Here is a 24,528-nt window from a genome sequence, read left to right as displayed (position 1 = left end):
CTTTCCCTAGTGCTTTCTTCTCTTTGCAGTTCTTTCAACTAATTTTTCACTGTAACTTTGCTTGGGATTTTGAAATAGTGTTTGAATTTAACTTCACTTTAACTTTATCTTAGAAGTTCTCTGCTTCTTAATTTAAACATGTTGATAATATTAGTTGTACTCAATACTAAATTCAGGAGATTAAAGGTTCTTGTCTGTGTTAATTTAATCATGTTACAAATTTAAAATTTGATCCTGAGTGTGCTACAGTTACTGTTTAGGTAATATCTTTGCAGCAAATCTCACTGTATTGCACTTGCTGTTAGCCCAAATAGCTATTTTCTGCCTCATGTGCTACTCTTCTAGATGTTTACCAAAAATTCTGTGTTGTGGACAAGCAGACTTTGTGTAAGGTGATATAAAGCACTGTAGCATGTAGTGGGGCTGAATTAAGGGTCTTGAAATGTCATCATGGTTACTTAAAGCATGAATATCTGAGCTGTGCTAAAACAATTGCTTTCTAATTATTTTGCTTAGACATCCTTAAAATTTGTGTTGTTTTCAGATAGGCTTTGTTAGTGCTAATTTCATAGAACACCATGGCAGTGGCATGGCATAGAGTTAGGTAGCTTTGACTTTAGCTGGTTTTAAAGTCAGATTCTTGTTAACCTCTTCTTAATTTCTAGTTTTCTCCATTGATAATCCTTTTTGAGGGAAAGGTTTAGTGTTTACTGAACACTGTATTTTGATGCCTTGATTCAATCTTTAATATCTTTTTTTTTTTTTGTCTGTAATTACTTTTTTGTCTCAGAACGACGACGATCAACTCCTGCTCCAAAAGAGGAGGAGAAAGTGAATGAAGAGCAGTGGTCTCTGAGGGAAGTTGTGTTTGTGGAAGATGTTAAGAATGTTCCTGTTGGCAAGGTTTGTCTAAAATACACTGTTGCACTATCTTGGGGTGGAGGGAAAAAAAAATAATTTTTCCTTTTAGATAACTGTTTAGACAGTTGTAGTTTTGGGGAGGCTTGAGAATGTTTCTGACTAATATGGCTTTTGTTGCATTTTTATTTGTCCATAATACAATAATAGTAATAAACTGAATGCATTATGAATAAAATGTGATGAATCTTTAAAAAAATATTCTGGTACTTAAGTTGAGCCATAATACTAAGAAAATCAAATGTTTTATCCAAAAGATTATTTTTGGTTACTTGAGGAACAGCTCCCACATGTCCAGTGAAATTATGAAAGAGTTACACCTGTTTTAACTTCTACATACACATCAGCTGAATGTTTGGGTGAATCTCATGTTCTGGCAACCAGACAGGAATGTTTTAATAAGAAATGACACGCTTCATTAGTATGACTATGAAGCTACTTGATTTATTACTCCAGAGAATGTTTTTCTTTGGTGGTTGTAATTTTTTCATTTTATCTCTAGTAAACATTTGTTCTGACTAAGAGTGCTGTAGAGGAAAATACTCCATTCCTTCCTTGGCATTGTTGTGTGATAGTAGGGATTAGGTGATCTTGACCTGTTTGTAATTTGGATCAGTTGTGTAATTGTGTGAAAAAGACTTAAGGCACCTCAGTCTGCAGAAAGGTTACTCTTTGCAGGGTTCTCTCCTACAGGCTCCAGAATAGCTGATATTGTTCATTGTGGAACAGTAATATTTGTCATTTTGTTTGTTGTGAGCTGAATTAAGCACAAAGATTTGAATTTTGAACAGTATGACTGTTCTGTGCATAATTTCAGAATGTGTACAGTGGTTCAGACTGCAAAAACATAATTAGATGGGTTTAGGCTCTTAAGACTTCATGGCTTAAGTCCTACCCTTTTAGAGTCCACCCAAATATACCTTCATCTGGTCTTCTATGGTCTTTTGTTTATGGAATGATCTTCTGAAGAGTCTCATCTTTGATGTATTGATATGGATGGCTTCAGTGACATGAGCATCCTGCCTGAGAATATACTATTCCTGTGTTACCTGGCAGCTTGTTTCCTTTGGTGTTTCAGAAAGTTGGAAAGGCTTTGAAGCACTGTATTAAGTTCTTGGTGTTACAAAACCTGGTGTCAGTAGGGCAATGCTTAGGTTCTCTTTAAGTATTATCATTGAATAAACCACATGGTCATGGAGCATGTGCATACTGAGAAATGTGCTATGGTACTTTTTCAGGTGGTTTTGGACAAGCATGTTGTGGATGGCATTAAACCAATCGATCGCTGAGGCAAAAAAAATCCTACATTATGTAATGATTCAGGTCTGAAGTGCTAAGAGAACAAAAAACTGATTTCTATCCTTTTAACTGTAGCAAGAGCATCTGAAATTTTGAACATCTGTATTCTTTAGAATAGTGTGAATAAAGTGTGATAGCCATGAGCTTATGTCAAAATGGCCAGGTAGATGGTGCCAAGTTCCAATGTGCCTTTTTCTCTCTGGGCTCTTGCTGATCTTGATGTAGTAGCAGCCCTCCTCTGAGTGCTAAGATCTGAGATGGATGCTTATCATTATTCTGACACCAGTAGGTCCTACAACCAGCAGTTTACACACTGTTTAGTAAATGTGGATTGCGTATGGTACCAAAGGAACAAATGGCCAGAGGTCATTGAGGTGAGAGTGTGAAAGTTCTTATGTTGGGGCGGTCTTGATGTAAATTAAGCAAGCAGAAGTCTGCTAGGTATACTCTTGGATTTTGTTATCTTTCTCCTTGGAATATATTATCTTTCAGTCTCATTTTGGTTTAAATCCTTCATGAGCTTGGAACAAAACTAAGCCTTTATCCCTCCAAGTTGATCATTAGATGGAGGAGATAATGATTATAAGATTATCCACCTAATGGAAGACTGGTGGAACCAAAAAGGCTGGCACTTGTCTCTTCTGTTGTCTACATTGGTGAGAAATCTGATGGAGTCGTCTTTCAGTGTAGTTTAGAGAAGATACGGAGTGAAATTGGCCTTTGTTACTGCTGACTGGTATCAGAGGAATAGAAGTTGTTTTTTCCACAGTATAGTCTAGATCAGAATCTTCTGATTCTAATCTGATTACATCTGACTTTTGACTTCTTTGGGTAGTATTCTTACAGCCATCAGTAATGCTCTGCTACTAGAGTGGTGCTTAGGCATATGGGGAGCAAATACTCTTGACTCTATCCACAGTAACCTTGGTTAGAAAAATATGCTAATACTTTTATATTTGTCAGTATATTCTTTTATCTAGCATGCTTGATAAGCTGCACCTAGTTAGAGAAATTGGGAGAAGACATGGAAATGCCTGCATGTTTATAACCTACAGTATCTTGAAAATTTGAAAGGTGTTCTGTATTGTCAGAAACATTTTAGATAAGGTTGATTACATCTAGATATTTTAATAATGCTTTGTAAGCACTTTCTGTGTAGAAACTGTTGAGAAATTAGTGCTTAATCAAGACTGACAATTACTTGTATCTAATTTTGATCAAGTCCGAGACCATACTAGGATCTTACTTCTACTCAAAATTAAAACATTGCCTGTCCTTTCCCTGCCCCCTTCCCTCTTCGCTTTGTTTTCCTTTTGAGTAAATTACGGTCTCAACTAGAAACCCAAAGGGCCTTGCTCTTTGGTGATAGCATAAGATGTTTCTGTATCAAGGAAACCTACTTGACAATTCTGATTATATATGCATGGCAGCAACTCTTTCAGAGTGGCTTACCGGGTCAGAAATGACAGTGTGGGGTTGAATAACTTCCATTTCCTTGGAGGGCATGAAGGGTGCCTGGGTGGACTTGTTTGTATCCTTCAGTCCTGGGGGACTGAGTGGAAAACTTTATCACTGAGTGTAAAGAACAGGTAATAGACCCATAAAGGAACAACTTCATTTTTCCACTCTGCAGTCATCTTGAGGAATGAGCCCTAAGTCATCTTGAGCCTTAGAGCCCAAGACTCTGCAACAGAGTCTTTAAAAATTCTTAGATGGGACAAAAAAACCCAAGTGATTTCCTAATTCTTACAGTACAAGAGCTTATGAGCACTTAAAGAAGAGGCTCAGTGTAAATGTTTTTTGTTGAATTATTAGCTAATGCTTGGAACTCGTTGCCACAAGAATAGTGTTTATTTCCAAAAGTGATTGGACAAATTAGTAGGAAAAGGATCTATCTAGGTTATTAAATATGAAGATGTCCTGCTGTTTCCTGTAGGTGAAAGCTGGAAAGATAGCAGGGAAGTATCAGTAGGAGCTTTTATAGTCAGTTGGTGTTGGTTCCCCTTGGACAGAAGATGTTGAAAATGAGAGAACTGTTGATCTGATTCAGGGTGCCTGTGAAGTAATTAAATCCAGGGTTCTAAGATTTCAATAATTTTAGCAAAAAAACAAAGCCAATGACCAAGAGAATTTGATCACTGTTTATTGTAAACTTTTTCATTTTCCTGGTTAAGGTCTGGTTTATTTTCAAGCAAATAAGCCTGAACAAGTTCTATAAATATCTTTTTGTAAATGTAACATGTTCTGATTTTAGGTGCTAAAAGTGGATGGTGCTTATGTTGCTGTGAAATTTCCTGGCACCTCCAGTAATGCAAACTGTCAGAGCAGTTCTAATTCAGATCCTGATCCTTCTTCTCTTCTCCAAGACTGTAGGCTGCTCAGAATAGATGAACTGCAGGTACGTCTTTGTGAAACACTGAGAAAACCATCAGTATTTTTAAATGTCAGTACTGAGTGCTTAATTGCATCTTAAAATTTTATGTGTGCTTCCAGGTTGTAAAAACTGGTGGGACTCCAAAAGTTCCTGACTGTTTTCAAAGGACACCTAAAAAGCTGTGCATTCCTGAAAAAACAGAGATCCTAGCAGTTAATGTGGATTCTAAAGGTAAGTAGGACTTAGCCCATAGTATGGTCTGTTGGATCCTTAGTTATCTGTCTTTCCTCCTAGTGGAAACCAACTGCTTTCAAACTAACATAAATAATTGTTTCCATGGATATTAGTAATTTCTTAGAAGTGCTTTAGTTAGGAGTTCTTTTACGGGATGCCATCAGTAAGAGACATTAACGTTTTTCTCTGTGTATCTTTAAAGGGGTGCATGCTGTTCTGAAAACTGGGAGCTGGGTTCGATACTGCATATTTGACCTTGCCACAGGAAAGGCTGAACAGGAAAATAATTTCCCTACTAGCAGCATTGCATTCCTGGGTCAGAATGAGAGAAGTGTTGCTATTTTTACAGCTGGACAGGTTTGTGGTTTTGTATCTCAATCATTTAACCTCACTGCACTTGACTTCCATCACCTTTGAATAGGATGGTACAGCCTTTTGTAAGGTGCTTCCAAAGACTTCCAAAGAAATAGTTCTTCAAATGGATTAGGAAAGACTTGCTGTTGCCCTTTGTATTTTGAAGGCATGAGGGGAATGGCAATGTAACTCACTTAAGTGCTTAGTTAATCCTACTCAAATTCTACCTTGAATGAAAAGTGAAAGAGGGGGAAAAAACTTGACAGTAGTTCCTGTGTTATTGTAAATCTGTGATCTAGCTGTATTTTGAAACTGGGTCAGATGAAAATTCACTTGAGAAGAAATGGAAATGTTAGCAAAAAAAAACAACCTGTATTTGATACTGAAAATGATATAGTGAGGTTCTGTGAAGGTTCTGAGGTTCTCTTTCTACTATCCAGTGTTATGTATCTTAGTTTATCTGATTATACAGCTTGGTTATACTTCAGACAGGCATGAAGAGGGCTGAGAAAAAATATCAAAATGATATAGTCGCTTCCACAAACATACTTTGCTTAGGATACTTGAAGGGAGCTTTTTTGCCAAAAGAACTGAGTTTGAGTGTTTCAGTATATTCAACTTTCTTTGGAGCATGTAATTAAGCTGTACGTACTGGTACTATATGTTTCATTGGTAGTATTTAAAAATAAACATTAAAAGCATCTTCTTTGTAATATTTACAATGTTAAGCACATTTCAGGCATTTGAGAAGGGGAATCTGGTATTATATGCTGTGTCACTGGTAATGGTAGGAGAAAATGGCATAAATGAAAATTTCAGGTAAACTTGTCGTTATAGGCAGTCAAGCAGAACTGCACCTTTTACGGTAGGATAGTATTTATAAATTCTGGAGACTTAACAAATTTTTATTCCCAAATGTAGGAATCTCCTATTATTCTTAGAGATGGAAATGGCACAATCTATCCAATGGCAAAAGATTGTATGGGTGGGATACGAGACCCTGACTGGCTTGATCTTCCACCTATTAGTAGTCTTGGAATGGGTGTTCATTCCTTAACAAATCTTCCTGCTAATTCGACCATCAAAAAGAAAGCTGCTATTATCATCATGGCTGTTGAGGTAAAATATTTTCTTTACTATGGAATTGTATTGTTTTTTCTCTTGCTTTTATGAAGTTATGCTTAAAGCAGCTTCATTTTAGATTCCAAATTGTATTGTCACTATTTCAAAGGAACTAATTTCAACAGAAGATTCTCTTAGAAACTTGAAAGCATCAATAAATTTACACAGTAAAATGGAAGATCCGTTGTGGGGCTGCATGGCTTCTGTATCAGGCTTTTGTGAGCCTGATAGCTTCTGCTACTTAAGCCTCTTCATCTTACTGGGTCTGAATGTGTGCTGTGTTCTGTTTTTAACAGTGCTAGAATTGAAGTAATGCATATTTTCAAGTTGCTACACTGACTTTCAGCAAATTCCTAAATTTAGACTTTTCTATTAATTTCCAAAATGGAAAACTTAGAAGTACTTAGGAAACTTGTGTGTCTGCCTTTTGTGTTTCAAGTTGTTAAAAAATTTTATTCTTTTGCATACAGAAACAAACTTTAATGCAGCACATTCTTCGATGTGACTACGAGGCTTGTAGACAATACCTGATGAGTCTTGAAATTGTCTTTGATGAGGATCCACGAATGCTGCAGACGCTCCGGAGATGTGACGGGAACCGCAATATCCTGCATGCATGTGTGTCTGTGTGCTTTCCAACCAGCAACAAAGAAACAAAAGAGGAAGAGGGTGAGCTCAACAATATCATGAAAATACTCTGAGAATAAACTGTTTATGCGTTTTCAACAACATTTGAAACAAAGGCTGCATTCTTCATTTGTGGGTATCTTAACATTTAGCACCTAAAATGTGTCCTAGCCTTCCAAAGGTGCTGAGATAATGTTTATTACTGTCTTAAGGGTTTATAAGAATCCTGTAGTTAGGAGTACTAAACTGCTTTTATTGATTGTAAAAGAGAAACTTTTCACATCCACATGTTAATTTTAGATTAGAACAAGTAGTTTTCCACCTTTATATGGCTAGTATCCCCATTGTATCACTAGTAAATTTTAAAGAAAAAACTATATTTAATATTTTCCAAGAGTTACAGTGTATGGTAATGCCTCCAATAAGAAATACTACTTGCAGTTGATATGTATTAAGAAACGTCAAAGAATGACCTTCTGTTAATGCCAGTTATTGACACCATTTGAAAATGTCCATTAAATACTGTTATGTATGTTAACAAGAGCAAGGTTGCTAAGTCAAGCACTCCAAAATTAGGAAATGCCAAGAGGAAGTTTACCCATGTGCTATGCATGGGTATGCATTGTGAAATGGTCTTTAATTACACCGTCATACTATTTTTTCCACAGGACTACCTCATTCAGTGCACAAGATGGACGGTGCTCACCGAATGGGTAGCTATTCAATATTTCTTTTTATCCTCATCATTCAGTGTGTGGCCCCATTCCTTATTGCACACCATACAAACCCTGCACTGAATAATGAATGAACTTTCTTGAGGGATTTTTGTATGGTGCTGTCATTGAATTTTAGTCATTTATAGACGTTAATTGTTCCTCATATCCCTATTTTTAAAATGGGGATAATGCTGCAGCTCATCTCTTGAAGGTATTATAACTTGAACTTTTTCTGTATTCAAAGCTATTAACTGATTTTTCAGGATTCTGTTTGAGGTGCCTAGGGTCTGATCTCAATTTTTTTGAGAAGGTGTTATTTCAAAACATTTTATTTTAGAGCTGGATTAATAGTAGTTTCAGTTGTTCTGTGAATGTTTATTATTTCTGTGAGTAAGGCACCTTTTAGTTGTCCAGAAATGAGTAAAACCTATCACAATAATTTGTAAAAACTTGTTTCACAAAGTTCTGTGTGCTGTTATATGTGGCAGAAGTAGGTACCAGTTCTCCAAAGTGATGTTCAGTAGAATTAAACACAAGCCAATGCTTCCTTCTCTCTTTGCTAAGCTGTTGCTGCCTTGCTACACGCACCTCCCAAATGTTGCAGCAAACAAGGCATGAACAGCTTGCTCATTGTACAACCCTTCATCTTTAGTGTGTCGTCCATCCTGTGCACTGATTGAGGCAGGGGTCTTGTTGCGGGGGAAGGGGAAACAAAAAACCCCAAACAAAAAAACAACCCAAAACAAACAAACAAAATTCAACTGTGTAACTAAAGATTGTTTTACTTTAAGCACACAAGTAAGCTGAAATAAGGATGCATGGGCAAACCTAATCTGACGTTTCCTAATTTGAGTGCTTGTCTTTGCAACCTTGACATTCTTTCAGTAACTTCATTTGGATGTAATCTAACTTTGTGAAAAATCAAAAAATGTGAACCTGATAGACTTTTAACACCCCTCTGCCTCTCTCTTTCCTCTCACAAAAATTGTTTTAAAAGAGGATTCATATTTTAGGTTCAAACCACATTCACCTTCTGCTCTAACTCTTAGTGATAGATATTGTATATGGTAAGCTTATTTTCTGTCCATCATCTGGAGAGCAGTGGTGATTGCTGTTATTGTCTGTAAGTTGAACAGCCATCTGTTGAACTGTAAATTAAGTTTGATTCCAGAGTAAAGGCTTCCATTCCAGAATCCAGATATGATGGTTCCTTAGCAATTACAGAACATAAAGCCTGTTCCCAGATAGCACCTGCCTGAGATCCTTCACTCTTCTTCATATAGATTCCTCGTTAAGTGCCAGAAAGGGAATATTGAGGGCAGGGAAGAGCTTTCTTTTTTTGTTCTCTGATCTTGTGCCTGGTTTCATAATAGCCCCTGCAGCATTGGATAAACGAATTGCAGGAAAAAAAATGCCCCTTACCTGCAAAACTGGGGGAAAGCTGCTTTGTTCCTCTGTGATTTGATAACTCCTTAGCTTCACCAATAGAAAGGATCTTGGAAAAGACAGATCCAAAAGAAGTGTCCAAAGAATGTGAAATCATTAAAGAGTTATGATACTAAATTTCATGTAAATTTACTGAACACCTACAAATTGAGTTTTTTTCCAGAGAACGGGGACAGTTTTCATTAGACAACACAACAGCAAATTACTCTTAGTGCCAGGGCATCTATAGTTGATGGGTCTCCACAAAGGACCACTAACTAAATACAAAAAACATTTTCCTGTTGAAGGGAAAATTGCTCCTCTTTTGTTCTGTCTCATGCTAAAAGTGCCTCTTTTTCAGATCTTTTTGGATCTATAGCTGTAGTGATTAGCTGCGTAGTGGCTACATGATCTTTAATTGTTAGTAGCACTCTGCAAATGTTGCACAGTTGACTTTATGGCTTTATCTGTGTATTTATCTAGCAGATAAATAAATCCACATTAGGTCTTTCATTCAGGTGACTGCTTCAAGTTGTACTGTAACTGTACAAATAGGTAGTTTTTTATATCCTGTATTGCACTTGGCACACTTCAGTCCTTGTTATGACTAGAACCTTTAGGTGTTTTGGTGCTTAGGGTTTTAGATGTTAGAATAAATGCTTATTCTTTCTGATGCAAACTGATGGTGCTGCCTTCTATTCATAACATAGTTTTCCTAAGCATGTTCGTACGTGTGCATCTTACAAACTGCAACTTTGCACTGTTGTTCGTAGCAGCTCGGTGTGAAGTCGGGGTGGGGTAGGGATGATGTTTTGAGTTTTTCTGGTTATCATTACTTTTGAAGCCTTGACTCAGCAAGTGTCTAGAATCAACTATGTGATAGGTCCTTATCTCTTGATGATATGGAAAACCGAAACCTTGTTTTGGAATTAGGGTACCTTGAATTTCCTTTCTTGCTGGCCTTTTAGAAACCAAACTTGAGTCAAAATCATGGTTAAGCTAGTCGAGAATAAAAACTTGTATACAAACCTACACTATCCCTCTAAGTCTTAAAAAAAAAAATGTTTTCCTAAGCATGTTCGTACGTGTGCATCTTACAAACTGCAACTTTGCACTGTTGTTCGTAGCAGCTCGGTGTGAAGTCGGGGTGGGGTAGGGATGATGTTTTGAGTTTTTCTGGTTATCATTACTTTTGAAGCCTTGACTCAGCAAGTGTCTAGAATCAACTATGTGATAGGTCCTTATCTCTTGATGATATGGAAAACCGAAACCTTGTTTTGGAATTAGGGTACCTTGAATTTCCTTTCTTGCTGGCCTTTTAGAAACCAAACTTGAGTCAAAATCATGGTTAAGCTAGTCGAGAATAAAAACTTGTATACAAACCTACACTATCCCTCTAAGTCTTAAAAAAAAAAATAATTAAATCATGCAGGGAACATTTTATGATTAGTGACATTTCATACTTGTTACCTATAATTTTTACAAGTGAAGTTTTGGCACTAAGGCTTTTCTTAATTTTTCAGAAGCAGAGCGCTCTGAAAGGAACACATTTGCTGAGAGGCTCTCAGCTGTGGAAGCTATTGCAAATGCCATCTCTGTTGTGTCAAGTAATGGTCCAGGAAATCGGGCAGGATCATCAAGCAGCAGAAGGTAAGCTGACTACTGCTGTCTTATAGTGGAAGTCCTTTGTATCAAGGTGGCTCTAAAAGATAAATTTCTGATCCTGACAGAATCCTGATTTTTGAGGATAAGTATGTTCTTTCTCTTTCCATTATGATAACTGGGTGGTGCTCATGTCAAGGGAAAGTGACAGAGTCCAGTCAGTTCAGAGCACTCTGTGTGAGAGCATAGTACCACTTTTTTTTTTTTTTTTACTTAGTTCCATAGTTGAAGCAACTGAAGTGGAATGGTGTCTTTATCCTTTCCAAGTTACAGTCCTCATCACAGTGATCTTTTTGATATTGGAGATGAGGGTAAGGGTTGGAGCTTCCCTCCCACATTCTATAGATGTTACTCATAACAGGAAATGAATTTTTAAAGAAACCAACAGAACTACCCTTATGTTTGTACCTCTTTGTTTTCATCACACTGGGTTCTTTGGCTTCTATCTTATTCCTACGACCTTTTCCTCTACTAAGATGATACAGATCTCTTGAATTTTAATTTCCTCTTTCAGTGTGAAATTCTGCTTTAAAATGTTCTAATTATTAATGAAAATGTATTTTTACCTTGGTTTTTGTACAGCTTGAGATTAAGGGAAATGATGAGAAGATCCTTGAGAGCTGCTGGACTAGGCAGGCATGAAGCTGGTGCTTCATCAAGTGATCACCAGGACCCAGTTTCTCCGCCAATAGCTCCTCCTAGCTGGGTTCCAGATCCTCCTGCAATGGATCCGGGTGAGTCTGCTCGTGTATCACACTAGACTGTAGCATGAGAGATTTAATAAAGGAACCAATGTCTTTTAAGTTGAATCACTTAGATTTCAGCATGAGACTAAAACGGCTAATGTAGTTGAGGTGGCAAAATGTGCTCTGTGAGTTCACTGAAGACTTAAAAGCTGGTTTTAGATCCAGGACGTGTCTTTCTAATTCTGACATGGAACCTCTGTGAAGTGTGTTTAGTAGTGTTGGGTTAGGTTACTAATTCAGGAATATGATTATTGGTAGGAAAGAGTACCAGTTAAATATAGGAAGCCAACAGTGTGTTAGACAATGCAGGAAGAGCATGTTGTTAGGGATGTTTTTATGTATTGATATACATCCTGCTGTTCTGTTTACTGAAAGATGGTGACATTGATTTTATCCTGGCCCCCGCTGTGGGATCTCTTACCACAGCTGCGACTGGCACCGGCCAAGGACCTAGCACCTCCACGATACCAGGTGAGGGCATGCTGCTTATCTGATTATATTTTGGAAGGAAAATTATCACAAAAGCTGTCTTTGCTTGCACAGACTTTCTCCATATGAAAATGCCTCTTATCAGATGAAGATGGGATTGGAGCAGAATTTCAGAAGTGTGCAAAAAGTACCTGAAGCCCTATGCTGTGTTTTATGTAAAAACTATTTTTAACTGGGGAGTGACAAATATGTAGAAGTATGGTAGACAGTATGAAATTGGGATTCCTGTCTGTATTTCAGAATGTAATTTGGAACTTCAATTTACAGTACTTCAGTGAAATGTTGCTGAAACTGGCAAACCACTGAGTAGTCAACCTACTGATTAATTGCCCCAGTGAAACATTCAGCTATTTGGTTTTAATAGTAGTAATATTTTGAGGAAAAATTGTTTCTTGCATTTTTTTTTTCTCATTACAGGTCCTTCAACTGAGCCATCTGTAGTGGAATCAAAGGATCGGAAGGCAAATGCTCATTTCATACTGAAGTTAGTGTGTGACACTCTGGTTTTACAACCTTATCTTCGAGAATTGCTGTCAGCCAAGTAAGAGTTCTCATGTGAATTCTCACTATCCTTTGTCATGTTATATCACTGGAAATTTATTACACAGAAGCCTTTTTAAAAAAGGTTATTTAAAGGTGTGTTAGTTGAAATGGAGAATGCTGCAGTATTGGCTGTGTTTGCATCCAGCTATCCCTTAAAATTAAGTCCATTTCACAGAAGTAAAATAATGGAGTGCTTATTCGTGACATGGTTTTTCTGTTTGCACAGTAGCAGTGCTAAATTTTCATAGATTTGTTGCCTACCTCTCCTGTTGTAGCAAAAAAAAATACAGTGCATTTTAACTTATCTGTTGATTTTTTTTTCCTTAGGGATGCAAGAGGCATGACACCATTTATGTCAGCAGTTAGTGGGCGGGCATATCCTGCTGCAATTACAATTCTAGAAACGGCACAGAAAATTGCTAAAGGTAGGCCAGTTCCATTAATGAATAGTATGTGGTTCCTTCTAAAGCTCAGCATGTGTGCAGATTCATTTTTAATGGTGATTTTTTGGGTGTAAAATGACATGTGCATGAGCAACTGGTGATGGTGGTAAACAGCTCTTTCCAAAACACTGTATTGCTGCATGTTTTGGAAATCTTGCTATTATGGTGTATCTTCCTCTTTTGTGGTGTGTATGTTACAATAGATTTCTATGAATATTACTGCTTTTGTGTTCTTTGTAGTCTTCTCAGCATTTCATTGCTTTACGAACATCAGTGGATTAAGGTACTGTTTTTCAGTAGCTTAAAGGTATCACCTGGAAATTGTTTCTTTGAATTGGAAGAAAAGTATGATGAAGCAGTTGTGCTAAATCCTATTCCTAATAAGACTTATATACAAATATGTTTCGTGGTTCTGATTTAGTGTTGGTATTTTATTGTCTAAGTTTTTAATTTAAGGAGAAATTTGAGCAGATTAGAACTGTGGTGTGAAAAAGTCTGTAGAACTGTGTGTATTCTTACAAGAATATAGCCCATAAAGAGTTTGTTGGTTTTTTTTTAAATTCTGTGGATCATCATATTGAAGAATGAATTAAAATACCAGTGAATTCAAAACTGGGGAAGAGTTGGTAGTTGTATTTTTTGGTCAGGAATTTGCAGCAACTCCTGTAAGAAATACCTGCAAAGCAGAAAGCTTTCTTAAAAAGCTTTGAGTCTTTATGCAGACTTCAGCTTCTGTATGGGATTCTGTAATGGCAAACGTATGTCAAGTATGGGTTCTGTTGATGGGGTTTTGTTACTTTTTGGGAATTGTTTGTAACACTGGTATTCTTTCATTTATTTTAGCTGAGGCAACTTCTAGTGAAAAAGAAGATGATGTGTTTATGGGAATGGTTTGTCCCTCTGGTACAAATCCAGATGACTCTCCCTTGTATGTTTTGTGCTGTAATGATACATGCAGTTTTACATGGACTGGTGCAGAACATATTAATCAAGTAAGCTTTTTTTAAATTTTGAACTAAATAGGAATAAGTTTCAACCATGTATTGTGTTAGTCCCCTAATGTAATTTTTAAGTTATTGAAGTTGCATTGGTTTGATAACTGTAACTTTTAATTCTGGGATAGTTATTGCCTTCCATAATACACCCAAAGCTGGCTGTATTGCTCAGAATATTGCTGTTTGAGTGTGGCTTTTCCCCTCTGGCTAGCTTTGGGAAAAAAAAAAACTAATGGAAAAAGCTCTTTGAAAACATGGACTATCCTAACTAACAACAAGCTTATACTTTGTAGGACTGACTTATTTCTAAGTCAAAGCGTCAGTTTGAACAAGTGCAATTTAAATGTAACCTGGAATGCTGTGAGATGGCAAGTGTTGTAGGGAAAAAACTATGCACAATATTTTTGGTAAACTTTTTTTTAGGATATATTTGAATGCCGAACATGTGGCCTGTTGGAATCTCTTTGTTGTTGCACAGAATGTGCAAGGGTGTGTCACAAAGGACATGACTGCAAGTAAGTATTATGTCCTGTTTCTTATAAATAAATAAAAATTTGTGGTTTCACTTGCTTACTGATAGTTAATAGGATTTTTCCCTTGATTGAAGTGTTCAGATATTGCAGAACAGAAGAGTAATAGAATATTTAAAATACCGTCTTTTCCCGCTGCTCTCTAAATTTATTTTATGGTTCCGAATTGAAGGAGTAACTTGAAGCAGTCTTGTACTTTTCAGTTTATAGAATATAGAGGAAATGGGTTCAACACCCTCAAAATGCTTAATGTTCTAAGAATAATATGTCTAAATAATAACCTATTTTCATTTTGGGTGCTTTGGTGAGTTTTCTGAAGCCAATGAATCCTGATGACAGACCATTTTTGTAAACTTTCAGAAAGAAGTGTTAACACATTAATTTCTAAGATCAACTGTAATAAAGGGAATAAGGCACTATGAAAAGCTCTGTAGTGAAACTGCCCCCTTAAAATGAGCGTAGGAAACAGGAATTGCAAATGTCAAGCGTTACCACATGTATATTCTACATTTCTCTTTTAAGCTGAGTTTTGGCATCTTGCTATTATAATACACAAAAAACTTTAGCAGGAATTTAAATGTGTGCACCAACACCCTCAGTGCGTGTAGAAAACAGTTGATACATTACCGAACAGTGTTGCAGCTCACTTTTTCTATTTCTTGTAGGCTCAAACGAACATCTCCAACAGCCTATTGTGATTGCTGGGAGAAGTGCAAGTGCAAAACACTCATTGCTGGGCAAAAATCTGCTCGCCTTGATCTGCTTTACCGCCTGCTTACCACCACAAATCTTGTTACCATGCCAAATAGCAGGCAAGTTCATATTGGCAATGACTACAGCAGAATCATTTTTATTGTTTTAAAATATGTGATATGTCATATATCCACTAATCAATTTTTAATTACAGGGGAGAGCATCTGCTGCTCTTTTTAGTGCAAACAGTTGCCAGGCAAACTGTGGAACACTGCCAGTACAGACCACCTAGAATTAGGGAAGATCGTAATCGTAAATCTGCGAATCCTGAAGGTAAGAGATGTTTCAGTGAAATAAATGACAAATTCCATATTTCACCACCCCTTTCTTATATTGATTTTTTGTCTTTTCTAGATTCTGATATGCCTGATCATGACTTAGAACCTCCTCGGTTTGCCCAACTTGCTTTGGAACGTGTCTTGCAAGACTGGAATGCACTGAAGTCAATGATCATGTTTGGCTCTCAGGAAAATAAAGACCCGTGTGTATTTACTTACAGTTGCCAATGCAAAGTTTAATCTAATATTAGAGACCTGCTGACTTACATAAACATTATTTCCTTTCTTTTTTTTTTTCCAAGTCTTAGTGCAAGCAGTAGGATAGGTCATCTTCTGCCTGAAGAACAGGTTTACCTTAATCAGCAAAGTGGAACTATTCGTTTGGACTGTTTTACACACTGCCTTATTGTCAAGTGTACAGCAGACATTTTGGTAAGCAATCTTAGTCATGTTTAGCCTAGATTTCTTGAGTAATGTGATATTACAGTGTATCTCAGGTGACATGCCTGTAGACTAACTTGGAACTAACTTCAAGTTAGTTTTTGTGAATTTGTGCTGTTACAACTGTGGTCTCCTTTTGAATCATCTGTCTTTTTCATGCTTCTGTACTACACATCATTATTAGGTTGTAATGAACTGTTTCTACAGCTCTTAGATACTTTGCTGGGTACTCTGGTAAAGGAGTTGCAAAACAAGTATACACCAGGACGCAGAGAAGAAGCTATTGCTGTTACAATGAGATTCCTGCGTTCTGTGGCAAGAGTGTTTGTCATTCTTAGTGTAGAAATGGCTTCCTCCAAAAAGAAAAAGTAAGTGGTCATGTGTGTGTTCTGTTTTTTTAAATATTTATTCTCTTAATAAATGATTTTCTACAAATCAACAGTAGGGAGAAACATTTGAATTAATGTGTGGTCTGTAGTCAGCATTGTGTGGAAAGGTGCAAACCTCAAGATTGCATAGTAACTGCTGGTATGTAATTTTGCTTTTTAATACAACAATGTTAAACATACATGATCATAACAAAACTTGATGTTTAACCTGTTAACATTTTTTTAAGTAGTTTTTTTAACACATTAACCAAAATTATAGTCTATGGTCGTTTTTTAATAATAGATGTAAATATCCAGCCTTAATCTCCAGTTATTGAATGACAGATGTTTATAACTGACTTGAATAACTGTGCATATTGATTCTATACACACGCAAATTTATGTATCTGTTAAAGATAATTGCCTTGACATTTAAAAAAAATATATATGTATTGCCACAATTTTTTGTATGGAGGAAAATACATATGTGACCTTTTATTTTTCCCTGTTTTTTCCCTAGCAATTTTATTCCACAGCCAATTGGAAAATGTAAACGTGTGTTCCAGGCATTACTGCCCTATGCTGTTGAAGAGCTGTGCAATGTAGCAGAATCTCTAATTATCCCAGTCAGGATGGGAATTGCACGTCCTACAGCGCCCTTTACTCTTGCTAGCACTAGCATAGATGCCATGCAGGGAAGTGAAGAATTGTTTTCTGTGGAGCCTCTACCACCCAGACCATCATCTGACCAGTCTAGCAGGTAAAATTTGTTAAAGCTTACTATTTGTTCTTTTCAAAGACTGGTTAAAGGTGGTTTTGTTTTAGGTTTTTCTTAGCTTCTCATTAACAAAAGTATGGCATGGCTTTTTATTCTGGCCAGGTGTTTTGGAAGTTCTTTACTACTGACAGGTTTCTACAAAAATTTGGGTTCACTAATGTCCAGAGGTCTAAATCTACTTTTTTTTTTCTTCAAACAAAAGTTCTAGTCAATCTCAGTCATCTTACATAATAAGGAATCCTCAGCAAAGACGAATCAGCCAGTCACAGCCAGTTCGTGGCAGGGATGAAGAACAGGATGATATAGTTTCAGCAGATGTGGAAGAGGTCAGTTTCCTTTCTTTCTTTTCCCCCCCCCCTTTTTTTTTTTTCTTTTTTCCTTTCTTCTCAGTGTAGTACCTAATTTATTAGTACATGCTTTAACATCTGAACCAGAAATCCGTGTATCAAGATCTCTGATTTGCAAAAGACATCTAGTAGTACTTGATGAAGTTCTTCTGTGCCATAAGCACAGTATTCGAGCAGGGCTTTTTAATTGTTGTTTTGTTTTCAGTAATATTTAGTCATTTCAGGGTATAGTAAGCACCTTGCATTTGATGGAATTATTACTGTATGACTGTAAATCTGTCATTTCCTTTATTTGTAGCTTTATGCTATATTATAACTCCTTGTTAAGACATGTAAGTTTTTCAGGACATGGTTGCTGTTATGAGTTATACTGGAGAACTAGAAGATCTTTTACCAGGATGGTAGCTATTTAGAAACTAGGTCTAGGCTTTACAGTCAGATTTACCCTTTCAGCATTAAAATCTTACATCCAATGCTATATTTTATTTGTGGACCTTTGTTTTGTTTTTTATCCATAACACTGTGGACTGTACAACCATGTACAACTGTTGTGGCTTTAAGTTAGTTCAGTTGTGAGATCGTCTTTCTTAGATGTCAGGGTTTTTGTTTTAGTTTTTAGACCAAATTTTGCACAGACTTTTTGAAAATATGTAGGTTATCTCTTATGTGGAAGATAGTCAAATATAAAATTACAATGCTCTTTACAGGTTGAGGTGGTTGAGGGTGTAGCTGGTGAAGAAGACCATCATGATGAACAGGAAGAACATGGTGAAGAAAATGCTGAAGCAGAAGGACAGCACGACGAGCATGATGAAGATGGTACGTATGATGTACATCATGCACGTTACCACTTGGATGAACAAACTGTGCATCAAAAGTTAAAGGCATTTTTGGAGTCACTAATTATAATTATTTGAGAGCCTTGCATAAGCAGAGAGAACCCAAGGGTGTCAGACTACACTCCTTACAGAAGGAGTTGGGTGCAGTTACAGATAACTTGTACTTGCCTACTACATGAACACTTCTATTTTTCTTTTTCTCCATGAGGAGAAAATATTAAGGTGCCAAAGGATAAAAAAAACCCCTCACCATAATCAACCTAAATGTTGTTATATATTTGGTCAACAATATATGTTTTGCCTTTTGTATTTGCTACTGTAAAATTATGTTGACAAACTATTTGAAGGACCAAAAAAATAGCCGAACTCTTATATGACTAATGTTAGAATAGTGGTTATGGTAGGTATGTTCTCAAAAGGGATCTGAGTCATGGTGAGCCATTTTCAAACTCATCACAAAATACTAAAGTTCAATACATTGTAGACAAAATTACTGCATTCTGTATGAAAATTCTTGCCATTAATATGACTTGCATTAGTTAGTTTGGGATTAAATGGCCCAAAGCTACAATTAAAAAAAAATAAAAATTCTTTCTGACAGTGCCTTGTGTATCCAGTCAACCCATTTACAGTCTAGGCAATCTCTTTATTCATTGGCTGAGAACTGAGAACATGTAATTCTCAAAACCTAAACTTGAATAGAACTTGTATCTTTTTAATTGGTTTTTAAAAAGTTCTTGGGTATTCCTTATATATTAATTTGAAACAGCATATAATTGCCCTAATACATGTTTATGAGGAGTTTTGGAGTGTTTTGTTTGAGTGACTAATTCGGAATCCTTAAAGTCTTAATTTTCAGTGTGCATTTTCAGTGTGAATATGTATGTACAATATAGAAAGGGAGGGCCAGCGGTTGTTAATTGCTGGAAAATTCAAAATTGCTGCATGTTTGCACTGCTTTTAGGGCCTCTCCCTGCATATCCATTAACTTCTGCTATAGTAAGCAGCCCTGGGTTTTGTTTAATGTGTCTTAGATAAGTCATGACAGTCATTCAGTTTTTTTCTTTTTCTAAACATGAGATGTTTTTAATGTTGTTTTTATAGGCAGTGATATGGAGTTGGATTTGCTAGCTGCTGCTGAAACAGAAAGTGACAGTGAGAGTAACCACAGTAATCAGGACAATGCTAGTGGGCGCAGAAGTGTTGTCACTGCAGCTACTGCTGGGTCGGAAGCAGGTACACCACATCATCTTGTGTCTAGCTGTTTTATTTTAGGTATTAGGATTAACTTGTACAGGAAAGAAAATGTGTTAGTGACTGAACATGGCTTTAACAAGGTCAGAACTGGCTTCTTCTAAAAAATATTAATTTTTGCCTTTGGATCTGGCCTGCATCCAGCACTCCAGAGGTATATTGGAGACATTACTTCACAGCTAGATTGGACAGAATGAAAATTACCTGATCATGATATTTTAATAATCACCTTTAACAAATTCCTTTAACAGTACCCTTGTAAACTTATTTTCCCTTTCTTTATTATTTTTCTCTTCACCCAGCTTCTTCTCTCCCACCTTTGCCTTTCCCACATTTTCTTTTTTCCTTTACTTTGCCTGTAGTTGTAAGGTACTATGCAGAGTTTTTGGACAAGGAGATGCGCTAAGATGCAGCCTCTTTTTAGCTCTTACAGAGCTCCTGCATGTGTTAGCCAGAGATTACCTGGCATTCTTGTGAAGTGAAATGAAATGTCGTCGCTCATTTTTAATGGAGATGTTAGATACAGTATAAAACAAAACACACAATCTGACCAATAATTTTAAAGCTTTATGAAAGCAACTGCTGTATTGTCCAGTTTGGAAGCATAAGTTTTTAGAGTTCATTGCCTGGGGGCAAATTCAGAGAGGAATTTTAAATTTCAATTATTTCTTAACTTATCTTTTGAAATGTAAGTAATCTTACAGCTTTTTCGTGAGACCTGTTGAAAGTTACCAGAATGGTATAAGGATAATTTTTTAAAGATTTCCAGTACTAGTACTTGAACCTTTTTAGTACCTGCAGTTTTTTCTCATGGAAAAAGTTTACAACACTGACATGATATGTGTACACCTGCACCCAAGTTCAATTGTTTTACTGTTTCTTGTTTATTTTCTGAATAGGAGCTAGCAGTGTTCCAGCGTTTTTTTCTGAAGATGACTCTCAATCAAATGATTCCAGTGACTCTGACAGCAGCAGCAGTCAGAGTGATGACATAGAGCAGGAGACCTTCATGCTTGATGAACCTCTAGAACGAACCACAAATAGCTCCCATGCCAATGGTGCTGCCCAAGCTCCCCGCTCCATGCAATGGGCAGTACGTAATACCCAAAACCAGAGAACTACCAGTGCTGCTCCTTCTAGTACGTCAGCCCCAGCAGGCAAGTCGGAGTAAAATGCATGCATGAATGTCGGTTAATTCTGGCTTTGTTCCTTCCTCTGTTTTAGTTTGTTCTCTTCAGGATGAAATGTTAAATATTTGTCTTAGAAGGACAGTGCTGACCCATCTTGGCTGTTTCAGTTCTGCTTTTGAATTAAAAACAAAATAAAATAATCTCTTCTAGTTCTTAAGAAGATACAAGTATGCTTAAAACAGCTAGTAATTCTTTGCTTGTTAGTTGTGATGTCAGTAATATTTACAAGTTTATTTTGAGAAATGTTCATTATATCAGTCAATAGATAAACTGAGTAGCAGTGGTTAAATGCATTAATGTTATACCTTCTTTTATGTTTAGCAAGTTCAGCGGGCTTGATTTACATTGATCCATCAAACCTCCGTCGGAGCGGTACCATCAGTACGAGCGCTGCAGCAGCAGCTGCAGCACTTGAAGCCAGCAATGCAAGCAGCTACTTAACATCTGCAAGCAGTTTAGCAAGAGCATACAGTATTGTGATACGGCAGATTTCTGATCTAATGGGTCTGATTCCCAAGTACAATCATTTAGTGTATTCCCAAATCCCAGCTGCAGTGAAGCTGACTTATCAAGATGCGGTTAACTTGCAGGTAAGAACATCCAAATCTCCATAGAGAAACAATTTCAATACAGGGGTTTTTTTAGGTAAAATTGTAGAATTGTCAAGGTTGAAAGTGACCTCTGAAGATTGTGTAGTCCACTTTCCCTGAGGGTTAAATGAAGAAGGCTGTCTTTCAGTGACATGATAATCCTTTCCCTATTATGTGCATATTTTTTAGTACAGTGCTCTTGACTGCTGTTTTTTGAAAGCATATGTAAAATACATATTTAGAGAAAAAAAGTTGAAAGCAAAAACTGCTATCTAGCATATACATGGGAAGCTTCAGAGACCAAAAACATAGAAGGAACTTGAGTGTGTTCAGAAGGTATGTATCAGCTTGAATGTGGACATAGTTTATAGAGTAAAACCATCTGTACTGAAGTGGTGCAAAACCCAGCTGTTAAAATAATACTGCTGCTTTGAGGAGCCCAAGGAGGCTGTTTTCTGTTGGGCATCTACTGGGACGTGAAAACTGGATGACAATAGATTTACTTGTAATGGAGCCACAAAGTATTTGTATATCCCTGTTTTCACAGTGTAATGGACGAAAAGGACTTCTGATTTGGGACAGGAATATTACAGAGAGATTCTGGGATCAAATGCTGGGGGAAATACACAGGGAAAGAATTATGAGAACTTAGTTTCTTTACAGAGGGGACTAAAATCAGTTTCTATTCAGGAGATTCCTTGTAGGAAAATATTGCCTCTGCTGAGTAGAGATGTTCTGCAAAGGTTAACTTTTTGCCAGATGAGTGCCCAGGAGAGCTGAAGCAGCAAAAGATTTGTATTAGCATGTGAAAGCTTGACCGTGAAGGTTTAATTTCAATACAGAAGCAGGGCTGAGACAGCATTTTGTTAGTTTAGCAAGTCAATAGAGTTAGCAAATGGCAAGAAAAGCAGGCTCCAGAGCCAGTATTGGGAGCAGGTGTGGAAGAGACTAGGCCAGGAGGAGAGGTTGTATGCAGACATAGTGCAGGTCTTAACTTTGTTGTCATCACTGAGTAAGTTGCAAGCAGTGAAGAATGGTGAAAGACCTGTCTGGTGAGTGCCATAGCAGGATGAGGGCTGTTAAAGCTTTTGGAAAGTCAGGAATTGGGCCAAAATCCCTAAGATATGTACACCTAGTAGATGCTGGGTGGTCATAAGTCAAGGAGTAGAGAGATGCCCAAAAGGGAGAGAGGGATGGTGAGAATGCTTCACAGACACCAAGGTATTAATTGATGGGAGCTGCATATTACTGCAATAAATCAGCAATCTCAACAGAGCTTTCAAAAACTGTTCACTGTTCACTTTTCAATGTAGTTTTATGACCTTTTTGTAGGGAATCTGGTCTAAAAACCATGGTGGAGGCTTATGTTGAGATTGCGTTCTCATCATCCAGTTCTATTGTTTGCAAAGCCATCCTATGATTCTAAGAAAACTCATTACATCTCTTTTTCTATAGAATTATGTAGAAGAAAAGCTTATTCCTACTTGGAATTGGATGGTTAGCATCATGGACTCTACAGAAGCTCAGCTGCGCTATGGTTCTGCATTAGCATCTGCTGGTGATCCTGGGCATCCAAATCATCCTCTCCATGCTTCTCAGAACTCAGCCAGAAGGGAAAGAATGACAGCCCGTGAGGAAGCTAGCTTAAGAACACTTGAGGGGAGAAGGTATGAAGTAGTTTGATTACTGCATGTGATATGAATTGCCACTTAAGTGAAATGTTCTTGTTCACTGACATGTAAGGAATCTCATTTTGTAATGCAGCTTTGTAGTTACTGTTTTAAGTCGGTTTCCTCTGTTTTTACTACTGTTTTGGTTATTCTAATGTACTAGATCCACCTGAGCTGCTCGTAATAAAGCATAAAATGATGATAATTACTCTTACTATCATAGTGTTTTTTGAGGGGAGGGGATGTAGTTTTTACATCCATGTTGCAAATATAATGACTAATAGGTAAAGGATGCGTTCTGCTGTGATGCCTGATCTGTGTTCAACCCTCTTCTTTCCCCAGACGTGCAACTTTACTCAGTGCCCGCCAGGGAATGATGTCAGCACGTGGGGATTTCCTCAACTATGCACTGTCTTTGATGCGTTCGCACAATGATGAGCACTCAGATGTTCTTCCTGTTCTAGATGTCTGTTCACTAAAGCACGTAGCTTATGTTTTTCAAGCGCTTATTTATTGGATTAAAGCAATGAATCAACAGACAACGTTGGATACTCCTCAGCTGGAACGGAAAAGGTATTAAGGCTGATTCGGAAACAATAACTTCTGCCAAACTCGGCCTGTGCCCTTTTGTTTCAGTCATTGGTGTTGTTACTCAGTAACTCATAAAAATATATACATCTATTTATGTGTATACATGTGTGTGCAGTAGCATGCATACGATAAAAACATATATAACGGTGCATAATGTACATATATTTGACTGATAAGCCTGTTGTGGTATCCTATTCAACCCTTTCTAGTATAAAAAGGTGGTTTTCTTACCATTGAAACTTGAATTTGATTTTTAACTCCATGGCTGTGCCTCTTAAAAAGTTCTCAGCTGAAAAATGCAATCTGCTCCTCACATTTAACATGATTACAACTTATTTATAATCTTGTCAAACATACTTAGTAAGAATTACATGGGAGAAAATGTCAAAGCCTTGTATGATGGGCTTAGTAGTTCTGTTTTACCATTTAGTTGCAGATATTTGAGACTTACCTGATGATACAAAGCACAGTAGGGAAATCAATAGCTGAAAATGTCCTTAAGTTGAAATCCCTGCTACTGCAACCATAGCATTTTACAAGGTGCATTTATTACTATTTTTGAAAGTTGTAAGATTTTTTAGAAATGTTGATTTCGAGTGGCAATTAATGATAATAGAAATGTCCACATGTTGATAGCCTACACCATTTGTTCCCATTTCTTACTAAGTTTTGAGGTAATGTACCTGAATAACCCTTGTCAACAGTTAAATGCAGATCTTTGCACCTTCCTGCCCCTGATTTTCAATATTGCAAGTGGAACTTAGCTTTTCCTTTTCTATATGAATCTAGTAACTGTAAAATATGAGAGGTCAGTATTTTAGATATACATTGGGCTGCTGCTGTAGTTCCAATGTTATGTTCAATATATCTTGGTAATGTAAAGCTTGTTATGACTTCAGAATGCATACCAGAGGATACTGTCGACAGTAGTTTCCTCAAAAGTAGGGATGAT

The 24,528-nt window shown here is 37.0% G+C and overlaps 1 protein-coding gene across 1 annotated transcript in view; it reads left to right on the top strand.

Annotated features, from left to right (window-relative positions):
• UBR5 (ubiquitin protein ligase E3 component n-recognin 5) overlaps positions 1-24,528 on the top strand; it is a 64,981-nt gene that overhangs the window by 26,515 nt on the left and 13,938 nt on the right. Inside the window, exons 15-41 of the mRNA XM_010006461.1 lie at positions 791-903; positions 4,472-4,615; positions 4,711-4,822; positions 5,028-5,182; positions 6,101-6,298; positions 6,772-6,970; positions 7,597-7,641; positions 10,593-10,719; positions 11,314-11,465; positions 11,853-11,948; positions 12,384-12,507; positions 12,837-12,934; positions 13,796-13,944; positions 14,371-14,462; positions 15,143-15,289; positions 15,385-15,503; positions 15,585-15,711; positions 15,811-15,940; positions 16,157-16,317; positions 16,838-17,077; positions 17,298-17,421; positions 18,150-18,261; positions 19,386-19,517; positions 20,435-20,692; positions 21,047-21,315; positions 22,771-22,982; positions 23,328-23,558. Of these exons, the coding sequence (XP_010004763.1) occupies positions 791-903; positions 4,472-4,615; positions 4,711-4,822; positions 5,028-5,182; positions 6,101-6,298; positions 6,772-6,970; positions 7,597-7,641; positions 10,593-10,719; positions 11,314-11,465; positions 11,853-11,948; positions 12,384-12,507; positions 12,837-12,934; positions 13,796-13,944; positions 14,371-14,462; positions 15,143-15,289; positions 15,385-15,503; positions 15,585-15,711; positions 15,811-15,940; positions 16,157-16,317; positions 16,838-17,077; positions 17,298-17,421; positions 18,150-18,261; positions 19,386-19,517; positions 20,435-20,692; positions 21,047-21,315; positions 22,771-22,982; positions 23,328-23,558 (4,066 nt within the window). The remainder of the gene's footprint in view (positions 1-790; positions 904-4,471; positions 4,616-4,710; positions 4,823-5,027; positions 5,183-6,100; positions 6,299-6,771; positions 6,971-7,596; positions 7,642-10,592; positions 10,720-11,313; positions 11,466-11,852; positions 11,949-12,383; positions 12,508-12,836; positions 12,935-13,795; positions 13,945-14,370; positions 14,463-15,142; positions 15,290-15,384; positions 15,504-15,584; positions 15,712-15,810; positions 15,941-16,156; positions 16,318-16,837; positions 17,078-17,297; positions 17,422-18,149; positions 18,262-19,385; positions 19,518-20,434; positions 20,693-21,046; positions 21,316-22,770; positions 22,983-23,327; positions 23,559-24,528) is intronic.

Source organism: Chaetura pelagica, unplaced genomic scaffold (assembly GCF_000747805.2).
Source record: "Chaetura pelagica isolate M959 unplaced genomic scaffold, ChaPel_1.0 scaffold76, whole genome shotgun sequence".
In the NCBI taxonomy this organism is placed as follows: domain Eukaryota; kingdom Metazoa; phylum Chordata; class Aves; order Apodiformes; family Apodidae; genus Chaetura; species Chaetura pelagica.
Note: the sequence above shows the minus strand (reverse complement) of the source record. Positions and strands in the feature narration are given on the sequence as shown.